We start from the raw sequence: 16,529 nt of genomic DNA, 5'->3' as shown, positions 1-16,529 counted from the left end.
CTACCTCTTTTGTGCTTATTTTACCTATATATATGTATTTTATTGGATTTTAGCGGCCATTTTGAAAAAAGCGCCCTCCCGCGAAAGTTCTCAGGTTACGCCCCTTTTACCTCACATATTCTGATTCCCCATAAAAAACTGGTCTAGAAAAACCATATGAGAATTTCTACCTCTCCAAGTGGCACCTATCTCAATTATAGCCTGGTCTATTGCTTAATGGACCAGCAGTATTGATGCAGCACATATCATCATCATATATCATTATGGCAACCGTTCATCAGTTCCTGATGCTGGGAAACAGCATACAGTTTCACAGGACACTATTTAGTTTCAAGGTGTACACCTTTTTTTTGATGCAGCACATAGTCTCTATGGAATTAAAGACACGCTACTATCTTATATTTTACTGAAAAAGAGCTACTAACCTTGGGTACAGATGGAATGGGATTGTACTTGAAGTTGTCATGCATAGTCTGAAACTTCCCCCCAAAGATTGCATCCTCAATTATTTCCTCATCAGATATGACGTGATAATCTAGTGCACGAAGGCTCCAAATGCTGATAGAAAATATAATTTGATCAACATAAAATTAAAAGATATAATTAATTCATGTGATATAATTCAGCAAAAAGGTGACGGCAATAAAACTAAAATATAATTCTGTAACATATACATAAAAATAATTCTCAAATAACATAATGCATATTTTACATAAAGATTAAAAACACTTCTTTAATTATTTTTGACAAAAAGATGTCTGAAAAAAAATAAAAATTTATTATATTGTTGGAAAAATTAGTAATATTTTCTCTAGTATTTTTGTCCAGATTTTCAAATAATAAACAATCATAATCATAATAATAAATAAAAATATCATAAAGTATCAATTGTTAAAGTGGTTGGCCAAGTGGTTACATCTCTTATTTGATCCATTACCCAGGGGTCAGTGACATGTTAATACTATCTTGGATTGTAAAAGGCACTAATTATTTCAAGATCGTGTTGTATAATAATTAGTGATTATTATATCAATTGGAATAACATAGGTAGGGGGTAGGAGATTAACCCATAACTCGCAGCTGAATTGCGCATGGGCGTGGTCCTGAACACCTAGCCGCCGAAAGAGGCGCTTATAGTACAGTACCTTCATGATCACAGCGACAGGAGCTGATTTATTACATACTGTATCTCACCTGTTAACAACATGATGTCGGTAGCTTTTTTTCAGACTGATTGGCGTATCAAATAATGTAAGCACCTGTAAAGACTGAGCTGCTCCAATATTATGTACGCAGTCTAGCTGACTGATGCTATTGTTATGTAGGTATAAGATCTTTAGGGAGAATAGGGAATGCCAGAAGTCAGGACTTGGTAGGGTTGTAATCTGGAAGAATAAACATACATTGTGTCTACAAAGTAGAAAATATAAAAGGTGGTGTCTATAAATAATATAATAATCTTGATATAATTAATTTTAGAAGTTAACATTTCATAATATTGTATGCTCACTTTAGTAAGTGTTTGAGAAATTAACATCATAATTTGAACCAGAGATCCTCAGAATCAAATTAATAAACAAGGTATGACGCCAAGCTTTTATTTTTTGGTTTCCAATATGGATAATGGTATTTAATAAATAATTGACAATTAATTGATATATCACTTGATATTAAACAAGATTCAGGATTATTTTATTGTCAAAAAAACCGGAAATTCTATTTGGGGGTTCCATTTCAATATATACAGATACAAAAATATATACAATCATCGAAAATATAATAATAATAGAAAAAAGTAACCAATACAATTATGAGAAAAGATAAGGCCTATGTACAGAGTTAATAAATACAGTAAAAACTTGTGTAAAAACACCTCAATAGAGGGATTTAGCGATGGGCGTCACGTGACCTAACAGTGTTGGATATAAAAAATCCACTGACACAGCGGTGTTTTACATAGCGATTTCTATCATGGTCCTTATTTATTGCTGTAAAGCTCATCATAATTCCCAGTAAACTATACCAAATTGATTGGAAATTAAACTTAAGAATTTTGCCTCAATGTTTTGCTAATGCTGTAAAGGATACTGGCTGCAAACATTGAGATTTTTTCGACAAATGTTAGGCCTAGGCCCCTGCACATCTATGACATGGTTAGGTATGCATGATGGCTTCGACCTGCAAACTACGCTGCAATGTTAGGGGCAGCGAAGGTTTATGAAGGATCACTTAAATTTCAAAGCATACAATCCAAGGAGAACGCTAGGATAAGTAAATAAACACTATTTTGAACAATCATATCGCCTTTTACTAGCCATTTACCTCTCACGTTAACAGTAGGTGGTTGTTTTCGCAAACATAACATTATCTTTTCCTATGCTATCGCATTTATACCCAAAATTGGTCATGTGACCGCCTGTAAGCAGTCATCGTTAAATCCCTCTATTAGAGTTAAAATGATGATTGATGTATAAAAATCATTCTATATAACCCAAAGATTATGAATTAATATATTCCAGCAGATTCAATGCCAGTTTTACATCTTCCATCACTAGTGTTGTCGCAACTTCCATCATCAACATCATCATTATTGAAGTTGGTAACCTCCGACATCAATATTGCCATATCAGCAAGCTTCCACATCATCTCTACCATCGTTATGATTATATTATATAAAAATTGAGTAATTATAAAACAAAAATATACTAAAAGAATTTTACCTGGTTACTACTGACATCAAGCTTGATAAGAGCCTGGCAATAAGCCAGACTATCAATCTTTGTGATGTAATTATTAGCCAGACTACATATTGTAAGGTTTGCACAGAGATAAATCTGGCCAACATCACGCAGGTGTACGCTTCTGAGTTGGACAAGTTGCACATCAGCTAGGTTATCTGCTTTCGTCTTGCAATACCTGTGTTCCAGATATTTACGATTTGGTGACACAATGTATCCCTTTGCCTGAGCTTGACGCAAGAATCCTTCATTTCGCTCCTTTTTCAACAAAGCTCTCAGTCGTAAGGGTTTTTCTTGCTCAAATATCCAGGATGAAATCAGATGTCTATCAGGAATAGATAACATTGTACTTCTTGTGTTTTAAAATCACACCATTCAATGAATTTAAAGCCTGGTCTCATTCATTCTGAACCTATTTTGTAACAAGAAGAAATTCATTTTAATCTCCATCAATTCATCATCATACACATGAAATCTATCTATATATTCAAAGTATTTAAAAGTTTATAAACAAGGGCCTAGGCCCAGGCCCTAAATTTAGTTTGTAGGCCTAGCCTATCTATAGCCTAGGCCATCTCTGCTGGTCCATGTGTCATTTCTCTAATGAAATTTATGAAACCAGGATGGTTAAAGTATATTCCTAACTTACAAGGCTAGTCTAGGCCTAGGCTGCGCCTTTAGCTCCTATGGATAGCTAGGCCTAGTCTACCTACATTCGCCAGGCTTGATGACGGTAGGGCCTACATTAGTACAACCAGGCCTAGCTAGGCCCTAGGCTAGCACAGCAGGCTAGGCTAGGCCATTTCCTCTAAAATCTAACTAACAAAGAAAACGAATAATCTTAATACAATTGGGGCATTAATGCTTTGTAAATTATATAATTATTGATGAATTTACTTACTTTCCTCTATTAAAGTTGAATTTAATCTGTATTTCCCTAGCCCAGCACAGCCACAATCGTGTCGGAGAGTGTAAATCTGTGCTTTTGTTGTTTGTCAACGTCTCGCTTCAGTGCGTGTCGGCATAGCAACATTACAGTAGGTTTCTCACGACACGTCATCACTACTCGCAGAACTTTGAGTACCGTACTCGCGCGAATAAGCAAGCGCCCGGGCGCTTAAAATATTTTTTTGCACTTTCTAAGGGGCGCTTATTCAAACGGGGCGCTTATTTAAACGGGGCGCTTATGGAAATAGATGAAAATCGAGGGGTTCTTATGGGAAATTATTAAATTCAAGAGGCACTTTTTGAATGAAAAAAGAATACCGTACCGTATATAAGGACATTACCGTATAAATGGTGGCGGAAAAGATAATCGTCCAGAGAACATGGCTCATGACAAGAATGTGTGAATATTTACATAACAGCAAAATAGCAGATGCAATTAGTGGTGGTGGGTAGTGGTTAGCTTGTTGATCATCGGCCGATTGAGATTAGCAGAATGGCAGGACCATTGTATTTTTTCTTGAAAACTCAGATGAGAATGTGCTAAAGGTCGGAAAAAGAAAAAGAAGAGTAGGACTATAGACAATATGTAAAAAGAGTAAAGTTGGAAATATACTATCTGTCCAGGGATCAGAGCTCTCATCTATCCAAGAGAAATATCCTCATTTTGATATTGACCTAAGAAGAATGTGTTTCCACTATGCGGCTCAAATCATGCCAACAACCACAGTCCCAGGATTGATTGGATTATTGACTTGCTAAAAAAAATCTTAATGATATTATTGAGAGAGCGCTTATTCAAATTAGAGGGTGCGCTTATTCAAACGGGGCGCTTAAGGAAATTTTCACGTTAGGAAGGATTCGAGAGGGGCGCTTATTCAAACGGGGCGCTTATTCGTGCAAGTACGGTACTAAACAGCACTGCCTAACTAGTCTAGTAGAGAGCCTTATTTACTCATAAAAAATTATTGCTTAGTGTAAAAAAAAATAATAAATAAAAAATTAAAAAATAAAAATAAAAATAAAGATAATAATAAAAAAAATTAATAAAATAAAAAATAAAATGCCGACCGTAACATTTGAGTCGGTCAGGCGTGGCCAACACAATTCTTTTTTTGGCCTTATTCTCTCTGGAGCAGAAAAAAATATAATTAGGCCTATGCATCAAGGGCCAGTGGTGTAAAGATGGGGCTGTTGAGGCCCTGTGGCTTTCTAAAACTGGGGGCCCTTTTTGGGTCCCGGTTTTTAGATGTGCTCATTTTTTAATCATCTTTTTGTCTTTGTCTTTGTAATAATGTTTTTAACGACGAGTAAATGATATTATATCAGTGGCGAAAGAATTTGAAATAGAGGGGCAGGGGGAAGGAACAGAATTTCACAGATGGAGGGTCTATATTACCTGAGCCCCACCATGGTTGGGGCTGGTAAGAAACTTTATGATTATGACACCTCTAGATGGCCGGAAATGGTACTCGCATAATTTTCATTTTATCTCCATTTTAAATTCTTTTTATACAAAGGGGACCCCTGCCGGCCAGCATTGGTTCCGGGACGACATAGCCACTGGACATAATGTGATATATGTACTACAGTCGATGTCAGAGTGACACATTATGCTGTTATGTGTCAACAAGCCTTTTTGGGTCAAGGTGCTAATCGAGGACCCCATGGGTACGGTAGGGGAATCTTCGGGGCCCTGAATCGGGGGACCTGCGGACCGTCGCACAACAGCGCATAGGCCTGGGTGTTAAGCCATTGATAAGGACCCGAAAAGCTTCCCTCAGACCAGGCCCTCGATTCGCACTCCGGTGCAGTACAGTATGCCATTTCAATAAAAATAATATGACAGATAGGCCTCCTAGGCCTACTAGGTTTGCCTGATGTTGTTTGATAGAAAACATTGAATAATGCACAATTTTAAACATAAAACAGAGTAGCCATGCTCATAAGGATGCATGTAAAAACAGGTCTAACTAAAATCCAAATGATTCTTAATTTAAACTGTCATAAGATTTTTCCATTAAATTTCTTCTTAATTATATAAGAGAAAAATACAATTTAAACAATAAGCCTATCTCATTTTGACTGTTATGAAAATATTAGAATATAGAAAACATTATTAAAATATAAATTTAAGGGTATATGCCTAATTATACAAAGGCAAAAGGAATGGTACTATTTAAACGTCCATTAATTTGTGAGAAAATTTGGTTTTTGTTCAAATTAGTTGGAAGCTAATAACTTTATAAGCAAATCCATTACTGTATTTTGAAGTTAAAATCTTTAATGACAAGATATATAAATTGTCTAGCGCCCTCTATAAGGAGTAAACTTCGGTAGTGCGTGGATTTTATCTCCATTTTAAATTCTTTTTATACAAAGGGGACCCCTGCCGGCCAGCATTGGTTCCGGGACGACATAGCCACTGGACATAATGTGATATATGTACTACAGTCGATGTCAGAGTGACACATTATGCTGTTATGTGTCAACAAGCCTTTTTGGGTCAAGGTGCTAATCGAGGTCCCCATGGGTACGGTAGGGGAATCTTCGGGGCTCTGAATCGGGGGACCTGCGGACCGTCGCACAACAGCGCATAGGCCTGGGTGTTAAGCCATTGATAAGGACCCGAAAAGCTTCCCTCAGACCAGGCCCTCGATTCGCACTCCGGTGCAGTACCCTATGCCATTTCAATAAAAATAATATGACAAATAGGCCTCCTAGGCCTACTAGGTTTGCCTGATGTTGTTTGATAGAAAACATTGAATAATGCATAATTTTAAACATAAAACAGAGTAGCCATGCTCATAAGGATGCATGTAAAAACCGGTCTAACTAAAATCCAAATGATTCTTAATTTAAACTGTCATAAGATTTTTCCATTAAATTTCTTCTTAATTATATAAGAGAAAAATACAATTTAAATTTAAACAATAAGCCTATCTCATTTTGACTGTTATGAAAATATTAGAATATAGAAAACATTATTAAAATATAAATTTAAGGGTATATGCCTAATTATACAAAGGCAAAAGGAATGGTACTATTTAAACGTCCATTAATTTGTGAGAAAATTTGGTTTTTGTTCAAATTAGTTGGAAGCTAATAACTTCACAAGTAAGCAAATCCATTACTGTATTTTGAAGTTAAAATCTTTAATGACAAGATATATAAATTGTCTAGCGCCCTCTATAAGGAGTAAACTTCGGTAGTGCGTGGAAAAGACACCAAACAGTCTAAGCGCGAGTTGTGAAATGTCGATGTTTTCATTTCTCTTTCGGTTTCTGGCAGACGCTAGCCTAATTTGACAGGCTTATGGATATTTACAGATCTAGAATATTTCACAATTAGTGGACAGTACAAATAATGAGATGGAGGAAACCAGCACAACACTTGAAAGCTGGATGCATGTGTTTGGTAAGTACAAACTTAGACTAACCAAGGCGTTAGGCCTAAAGGGGTGTTTGACTCAGCCCTCTCGCTTGGAGGTTGGTAGTATATCGCAGCATGAGAAATGAGATGAGGTATCACAAGTTAGCATATGGGCCTAGGGCTGTGTGTCCTACGTTGAAAAAAATTGCTTCATTCAGGGGAATGTTGAAGTCAAAAAGAAATGAATTTGTTCTGTGAAAATGTTTCTGCAGTAGGATTCTTATTTGTGCTTTTGTATCAATGATCATTCTTTACTGAGCAAGGCATTATGATCAAAAATCTATAATAAGAACATTAATACCTAACTAAGTACCACCGATATTTTAAGTAGCTTATTTTTTTTACATTATTTTTGTTATCTTTATTTTTATTTTTAATGAATTTGTTTGATGGAATGTTGTCATTTGGCTTTATTTACCGAACCTTTAGTAATGATTTTCGTATTTAAGTTGTTTTCTTCATTTTCAATTTTCAGTTGATGTTGGTCTTTTGGATGCACCAGCAATTTTGAATGTGTGCCACTGTTATAAAAGTGATTCTAAATAAAAACTAAACTAAAAGAGACTCTTCTCAATCAAGTCTTTTCCTACATTACTAACTTTATATTGGCTGCCCAATAGTAAATAAGCATATGCCAAAGTAGCGAGCAAGCCCATCAGTAGGCAGGATGTTTAAAGCAGGGTTCTATTTTTTCACGAAAGGGCACACATCCACCCCTGCCCCACCATGGTTGGGTTAAATTTTAAAGATAACACCTCAGAAATGTCAATAAAAATGCCAAATTTCAAATATTTGGAGTTAATTTCAAAAACTTTCATGCAAGTGGTACTTTCTAGTAATGATTTTAAAAGGGCATTTCTGGAAAAGGGGTTCTTTCGAACCCCTTGAACCACCTGAACTAGGTCCCAAAATATAGGTGATATGAGGTGATTTTTAACTACAGTACTTGAGCATGATTATTTTGCTTTGGACATTTTCAAAGAAGTGGTGGGTGAGACCAGTGGTGGCCTGAGAAATTTGCCGACTGGGGTTCGATATGTCCCATGGAGGGGACGAACCAAAGGGTCCTGGAATGAATATCCCTAGTAAGGTTGACAGGGAGAGTTTTTATGGCTTATAGTATAGTATGTGGCCAAAATTGTGCTTTTAGGTCACAATATTAGGGATTGGCCACAAAAATATTATTTGGACAGGCAAATTATTATTTTTGATCCGATGACCTTGTCCTGGTGTCAGATGGTGGGGGGCGTGGATCTGTCTGATGGGGAAGAAAATCCCCCTGTCGCCCACTGGACAGACAGTCAGACAGCGGTGAATGTACATTCAGATTTCCTTCTTGACAGTGGGGATGCAACCTACAGTTTAGTTTTTTTTCTAGTAACACCTGTCATGCATATTGCCTACTGCTTTTAGAAAAGAGTCAGTTTGCATGCAGCTGGGGAATAACATGTGTTGCTGTCATAATTTTCACACACAGTTTCCCTAATATCAAGACAACAATTATTATTGTTCATTGAATTAATTACGCTTGAATTCAGTAATCACACCTTGTGAACATTTTATTCTCATAACTTTCAGGTTAATCATATTACCTTCTTAGATTTCTCAATAGATATATGTAAACTTCACTGATCCTATTGTAATTTCTGGAATAAATAAATTCCATATTGTTTATGTAATTGCTTTGGGATTATGAGTCATAGGTGGTAAGATTTGGGATTTCCACCGGGAGGTTGTGAGTTTGAGACCGGCGTTGCTCACTCACATTGCTCTTGGGCAAGGCAATACAGTTGCCTGTCTTCACCCAGCAATATAAGTTTGCTGTCTTCTTGTATCTGGATATTCTTTAATGAATCGGACTAAGAATGCTCACCAGGGATGAGAGGAGCCTGCATATTGTTTATGATTGATTCTGTATCCATTGAATACTAAAGAAAAAAACCTTAGATGGAAAGGCACTATACTATAAGGTATAAGTGATAAAAATGGTAATAATAAAAATGGGTCTTACAGTACTTCAAGGAACCAAGAAGTGTACACAAATTAAAAAAATATTTGAATTAAAAAAAAAAATTAAACACTTCTACATATTTCAGAATTTTAGCCACCTAGATATAAAATTACTTTTGTCAGTATATATACTTTACTATATATATTATTATATATATCTATATATATTATTACCATATGTGCTTTCTAATATATTTATATTTATATTTATACTGGAGTAGATTTGCAATAAGGAAGGAAAATTTCATAATTGTAATTTGTATTTTTATGACAATAAAAGATCTGTATCTGTATTATTGTTATTATTATTATTTTAATATTTTAGTATTAAAAATGAATACAATCAAGAATATAGTAAAAATGACTTTATATGTAAAACTAAGAGGTGCATTCATTTGTTCTTTTCAGGTAGAACTATGTTAAAATAAGGAATTCGGTCTCTTGTTATGCTATTTAGTATTTAAGTTTTTAGTATAATTTAAGTCTTAAAAATGAATATGATATACACACTTGTTTTCCCAACACGATGATATATTGTTGTCAATTAAAGCTTATGCAAGAATAAATTGACAACATGGTTTAAGAATTTAAGCACGTGGAGGATCAAGAACGAGAACCGGGATGGGAATTGGTGAGAGAATGCATACACAAAGCACAAATGATTTAATGATTCCTTCATGCTCAGGTCCTGTTCATGCATAATGACATTTTAAATAGTTCTTGCAATGACAAGAACCTTGAGATGATGGTCATGCACCGTTGAAACTATGTAGGTTTATATGTACTGTTGAATGTCTCCACTGGTCCACTCAAATTTCTTCGGAATATCCAACTAGAAAAAGTAAGTTTTGGGGTCTGTCTCGCTCTCATGCTTAAGGAGCAAAATCTCATGCATGAATGTCATGCCTATGTTATAAAATATATGTACAGTACTACAATTTGTGACCTTTGTAGCACTCTTACTAAAAATTCTCCATCTACAGTACTTAGAATATCATGGTACCATCATGTATACAACTAGTTGCACCAACACTGTAGATATGTTTTTTTATAAAGTGCTCTGGGATAAGATCAAAGGATGAGCACACTGCCCACTCATGTCAGTGTGAACAAATTTGTGTGGAGACGGCCTGAAGTTCAGGTATTCACGAGTAGAAAGAAATAATACAGATCCTGAATGCATTTCTGAGCATTTAGCAAATAAAATTTCTGTGGGGAGGCGGGTTGGGGAAGGGGTGGCAATTCCCGTTGTTGGGGGATCCCCATTGGGGAGATTTCAAAAAGTCTTGCATCTGTAAACTTGGAATGTTTGCTATTACCAGGGGTTTTACACGTGTGAGGAAAACTTAATTTTTAAAACAAAAAGAAACAGGTCCATCGCCTCCGAATTAGAGTTTGATAAAACTTAATATGCACTAAATATTGTGTCCTTGAAATTTGGAAAATTCGACCTTGAATGTCCTGGAAATTTGCTTGTTTAAAAACGTATGAACCCTGACGTGGTGGAGGAGAAATTTCTCGTATCTTATTGGCTAACATGTAATTTGGAGGCGGGCTTCTTTGATGGACTCACCCAGGCGCGACTGTAGAACTTTGACCTTAAACTTTGTTTACGTCGCAAGTTCATGAAAGTGAAACATGGAGTTGCATTGGTAGAAATTTTAACGAACTTTCAACAGAAAAGAATATCGAAATGAGTGCATACTATTGTCTAATATTTTCAAATTAACTTCGTGTAGGTAAATAAGGTTCTTTAATAGGCCTGTTGCGCTATTTATATTGGTGGTTTTTGTATTAATTTTTGTACCCCAATTGATTGAAGTAGCCGGCGAAAACATTGTAGTAGCCGATCGAATGTGCCGGCCGCCGGCTTCTAAATAAACCCCTGATTAAATAATCATTTTTTATTCTAGCACCTGTAAAATCGCTGGCATACAGAAATATAATTAACAATAATATTTATTAATTTGGAAATGCAATATAATTTCGCAGATTCATTAATAGTATAGTATTGAGGATGTGACTTCCTTATCAATTTTGCAGTGATGTTGCTAAGCAGTAATATTGTTATTAAAAGTACTTGATTACATAAAGATAAATATCAATTTTATTTGTATAATTGAAAATTTGTTCGATGGAAAGTGACAGACTGTTTCACTTTTACTGACAGTTGAACAACAAATCTTATGCACAAAAATTTGTCATAACCTCAAATAGTTTCATAACAAATATGAGCAAATATGGATAATTTTGTATCAAAAAAATATAAATCAGCACTTTTTCTGTGATTGCTATTTATAAATCTTTGAATTTGGTAATTAATTAAATGGTAAATTACATCAGTTTATTAATAGATAATCAAGACATAGTTATCTTACAATGATAGGTGAACCCCCCCTCTCAGCTCCTTCCCCAAGCTCGGGCATACAAGCTCAAGTCCCCCAGTCGGACAACTTAGCCCCCCCAGAAAATATATCCTAGAGCCGCCACTGGACCCTATAGATAGGGCCCCTTTGTGGCCTCTAGGGGTCGGGGCACTGCAGTGCAGGACTCACACCACTGTACTGGAAGCAAACCACTCTACTGTTAAATGTGCTCATGTTGCACCAAATGACTTGTTAGTAAGTGCACCAAAATATCCTGGCAAAACTTTAGTAAAATCATACAAAGTCATGCCTACTGTAAATTTGGATTTGGAAAATATAAATTTCTATATGAAACCATAATAGACATACTTGTAATATAGAGTAAAGGTTTTATTAGTTTACATACTGTACTTTACATTATTTTATCAGCAACTGTATCACATGATGATAATATGAAGGCTACATTAAATAAAGAATGAAGGAACGTACAACATTTGATGTATGAACCGCAGTCTACAAACTTATGTCTGGTGCAGCTGGAATCATGAATTTTATTTTTATTAATCTTGTCATTAATTGAAATCTTTCCATATAAATAGTAGTGCTCTATCATTATCATCTGTTACTGTACACTTCTTCGCCATTATTCGGCACTGCGCTAATTCTCTCCTCTATCTTCTCTCTCCAGGTCTGTCTATCAGATACCATTAGTGTTTTATGGAGCATGTGATAGAATATTAATAAACTAAACATTCATATTTTCATCATGCCTCAATCATTATGACATTCTGTTTTATTTAAAATTAAATTCTACACTCAGTATTTAATTGTATTTGCAATGCAAATTTTATTAAAGTGGCACTATTTCTTTGTGGACTCTCAAAAATTACACTTTTTGGTAAAAAAATAAACAAAAATGTTTTTAAAATTATATTTTATACTCAGTATTTAATTGTATCTGCAATTCAAATTTCATTTTGCAAGTATTGACAAAATCCATATTTTGACTGAATTTTTCATAATTATTGTTTCGTAATGTATAACATTCGAGTCAACTTTGTTTATATTATGTATTCATATCATAATTCAATGTAATTATTATCATTAGGTTAATAATAATATTAATGACTTCAGCATACAGGACAACATTTCCTCTTGCTCTCACCGCCACTCATTAAAGGTACTGTATCAGATAAGTAACTTTGAATGAAAATAATCACTCATTTTGATTATTCAGGATTATCTTTTTAACAACATTCTTTTTTTAACATTGTCTTGATTCAATTCAATTCAAATTGTAATTAATAAAAATGTTGTACTATAATGAGAACAGTATAGTACGGTATATCTGTTTTTCTTTGAGCTCTATGCTACAAAACTTGTTTTTTTTTATGCCCTTATTGTTTTATATAATTGTTTTTGAAGAATTATTTTTGTTACAGTATGTATTTTCATAAACAGTAGTAATTAAAAACAAAAACATACTAAGAATGGTATTTGTTACTAGTTCTGTTTTTGAACATTCCACATTAACCTACCAATACTACAGTATTCATGTTTTTAGTTGTTGAACTCAAACTATATTAGAGCAGCCTACTGCTGTATTTATGCGATGAACTCTTGAACTCACTTGTTATAATTAGTTCTGTTCGTTTGATAGTTTGTCACTTAAATGATAAAAGATAAATTCAGCATTAGAGAGACTTCTACTGTATGAATAACGATATATTTGGATTCACAGAATACAAATTAGTACTACTAGCCTTCTCTTTATTATCTTTAAGATTATTAGCCAAATTATTCCTGTATTTGTTGTGACTTTTAAAGGGCAGTAGTATGTTTCCAAAACTTGAGGTGTGCTTAGGAGCACTGTTCTTTGTGGACTCTCAAAATTACAATTTTTTGTAACAAAATAAACAAAATTATTTCCATGCCCTTCCTCCACTGGATTTTTGGAACAGCATATCAAAGTTGAATAAAACTCAGGCCTGTAACCAGTTCACTACTGTAGTAGTATTTTATCAAAACTTTATTGTTAATAAAGAAAAACCTCAGTGTTAAACTTGGCCTATAGGAAACCTCCCTTCCCATGAATCTGGTTATGGGCCTGGAACTGGTGCATATTTCCAGTGGGAAAGCCTGGGAGAACAAGCTTTTTTTAATGTGTGTACTGTACAGTATGTGCACACCAAACCCTCTCATAGTTACAGTATGCAACCGAAGAGCAGGGGATTGTTGTCTGTATGCTGCCTAATTCATCACCAGGGATTGTGCTTCACTGCGACTACTACGTCCACCCATAATCCTAGCCAGAGTTTCCCTGCTTTTCAACTACTGTATTACGAATGACTTTACAGTACCTTGCTTAATATTTAAAAATATTAATTTTTCCTTAAGCTGTTGGTATGTGTGCATCAGTGGCATATCTAGGAGGCTTGAAATGGTGCGGGGGATGAGGTGGAAATAGATGGGGGTGCATAGTTAAAGCGAGGAGGCTCGATGATGATCTGAGGGCTGCTAACATCCTCTAGATATGCCACTAGTGTACATTGTGGCCCACGTGCATATTATAGAATGCAGTACACATTTTGGAAATGATATTCTTGCTGCATAAACTAATAATACAAGGAATAGAGGTTCAATTGTGAGTATTCTTAAAAAGCTACTGTAATCTTAATTTTGAATTATGTACTTCAACCAAAGTGGCTAGTCCTTCCAGCTATAGTTGGCAGTTTCCTACTGAAATTAAGTGGGGGAGGGGGGAGGAGGGGACTCATTTGAATAATTCGACTATAATAATTAATATGGCATGCACATGAACACAAATCTTCATGAAATGATAATTTATCATTTTCTAAAAAGAATTGTGAAAAGTGATCCAGCCGATAGAAATCAAAACGTGAAACAGATACTAAATAAAATAATATGTAGTGATAGTCAAAAAAAAACTTACTATTTGATGCAAAACTGGAATCAAACAATTAGTTATAAACATGAAATAGGAAAATTCTATTATCAGAAATAATCTACCAAATACTTTTCAGCAGTATACTAATTGCTAATTAATATAATTTAAAGTGTATATATAAATATTTATTTAAAAAAATAATTCTACTGCTATTTATATTAACTTATAGTATTAAAGGGACATTTTCCATGTATTTCAATGATTAAATTTTATGATGAATATTAAAGAACCATAATCACACTATGATTGCTGTCATGTTGTTATGTGTATTTGAGGTATTGGCTTCATTTCACATGCATACTGTGTAATCTCAAGAGGATCTTTTAGAAGCAGATATATCCGTATCCAAATACAATTTGCACTAGCATAATGTTAACATTTAAAGGGATAGTTACAACTGAATGTTAACATTTAAAGGGATTAACTGTGCAATAGGCCTATGCGACTGAATGTTATTTGAAGGCACTGTGCCTTTATGGATATATACTTGCTCTTTAGCAAATACTATGGATATTTGAATAATGAAGTTTGATCAAAAATTCCATATTTTTATTGTATAGAATTCCAAAGATAAACCTATAATTCTTTCTGTTTCTTCTACTTAAACTTCTAATCTAGGATTGTTCTTGTTAAATATTTTAATATTTTAGATTGAAGTACCAACTGACAAACTTAGTTTAAATACAGGCCATAATTCAGGAGCATAGGCCAGTTTTCGTCTGGGGGAAGGGGTGTGAAACGGCCTGGGGTGCAAAAATTGAGAATCTCTCAAAATTAAATCCCTATTTTAATGAAAAATTTATGTGGCTATTACTGTACGTGTCAAATCACATAATTTTCAGTCCCCAGGTGACCCCCTTGAATTTGCTCAAAATCTACCAATAATAGTGAACACAAAAATATATAATAGACCAAATGTCATTTCATGCTGACAACCTATATTTTTTGATTGGAAAAGATTCAAAGCTGAAATTATTGCTCTGGGTGTAGGCTGGGGATGTTGATACCCCTTCCTCCCCATGATGTAAATCAGTCCTCTCTGTCATGGGGAAGGGTGCGTTCACACCCCCATATCCCCCGACCTATGCCCATGCAATTAATATATTTGAAAATCGTTCAAGATTTGTATCTGGTTTAACAATCAAGAAATCCATGGGAAAGATGAGAATGGTGCTTCACACTCATAGTACATGGAGTTATGAGCAGATAGCAGCCATTGTAAGAATGCAGCAAGTCATTTTTATACTGCAATGAAGCAGAGACTGTTCAGAAGATATAACAAGAACTGAAATTCTAAACAGCTGGTTACAATGGATATTTTATTACATTCCAAATACATTTGTCTGTGATGAGTTAAAAAGAAAACTTTCCTTTGAAGTTTGTATATAGTAGTAAGTTTTATAGTTGCTTTTCATGTTTCATTTGAAAATTGAAGAAAATATTTTTGTCATAATATTGATACTATATGCAAATACTGGTCTCGTTCCAATTAAAGACCACTTTTGTGGCTGGGGTTTCATCGTCTTTAGCAGCTTTGGTCTTTAATTACAAAAAATTATTATAAAGATAAAAATAAAAGATAGACATTCATTTGGGACTGCAGGAAGGCAGTCTTTAATTGGAGGGGTCTTTAATTGGAACGAGACCAATATTTGCATATTGTATTGTATCAATATTATAATAAAAATGTTTTCTTCAATTTTCAAATAAAACATGAAACTATAATAACTTCCTATACAAACCTGTATATTCATTCATAATGCATGCCTTCTTTGAAATGACCATTTCAGCCGCCTGTCCAGCCGCAGAAGGAGCATTCCTGTTGTGGCCCATGTCAGGTATCCTACCTTTTAGGTGAGTCGAGTGGCTGAGCGGTAAGGAAGGTGCACTGCTAGCTACAGCCTTAAAGCCCCATTCCCGGCAAACTTTCAATTTTTAAGAAAAATCTAATTTTTGTATAATGTTATAAAGATTTATAAATATAATACGGAATTGCTAGTTTAACTGAATTTAGACATTCCTAAGAATGAAAAAAATGTAAAATAAGACTGAAATTTGATTTTTTNNNNT

At 34.6% G+C, this 16,529-nt stretch overlaps 2 protein-coding genes across 3 annotated transcripts in view; one reads left to right on the top strand and one right to left on the bottom strand.

Moving 5' to 3' along the window:
* Window positions 1-3,736, bottom strand: part of LOC117102517 — a gene marked incomplete in the record, with an annotated part of 7,808 nt that extends 4,072 nt beyond the window's left edge. Inside the window, 3 exon segments of the mRNA XM_033242810.1 lie at window positions 1,195-1,385; window positions 2,721-3,150; window positions 3,640-3,736. Of these exon segments, the coding sequence (XP_033098701.1) occupies window positions 1,195-1,385; window positions 2,721-3,083 (554 nt within the window).
* Window positions 3,737-6,906: 3,170 nt separating this feature from the next.
* Window positions 6,907-16,529, top strand: part of LOC117102499 — a 76,963-nt gene continuing 67,340 nt past the window's right edge. For both annotated transcript variants that reach the window (XM_033242801.1, XM_033242795.1), the window contains exon 1: window positions 6,907-7,100. In XM_033242801.1, the coding sequence (XP_033098692.1) occupies window positions 7,055-7,100 (46 nt within the window). In that variant the 5' untranslated portion in view covers window positions 6,907-7,054. The remainder of the gene's footprint in view (window positions 7,101-16,529) is intronic.

This window comes from Anneissia japonica, unplaced genomic scaffold, assembly GCF_011630105.1.
Source record: "Anneissia japonica isolate Jap-2015-1 unplaced genomic scaffold, ASM1163010v1 scaffold1005_len2656397_cov198, whole genome shotgun sequence".
NCBI classification, from domain to species: domain Eukaryota; kingdom Metazoa; phylum Echinodermata; class Crinoidea; order Comatulida; family Comatulidae; genus Anneissia; species Anneissia japonica.
The sequence above is the reverse complement of the archived record's forward strand: the minus strand, read 5'-3'. Positions and strand labels throughout refer to the sequence as shown.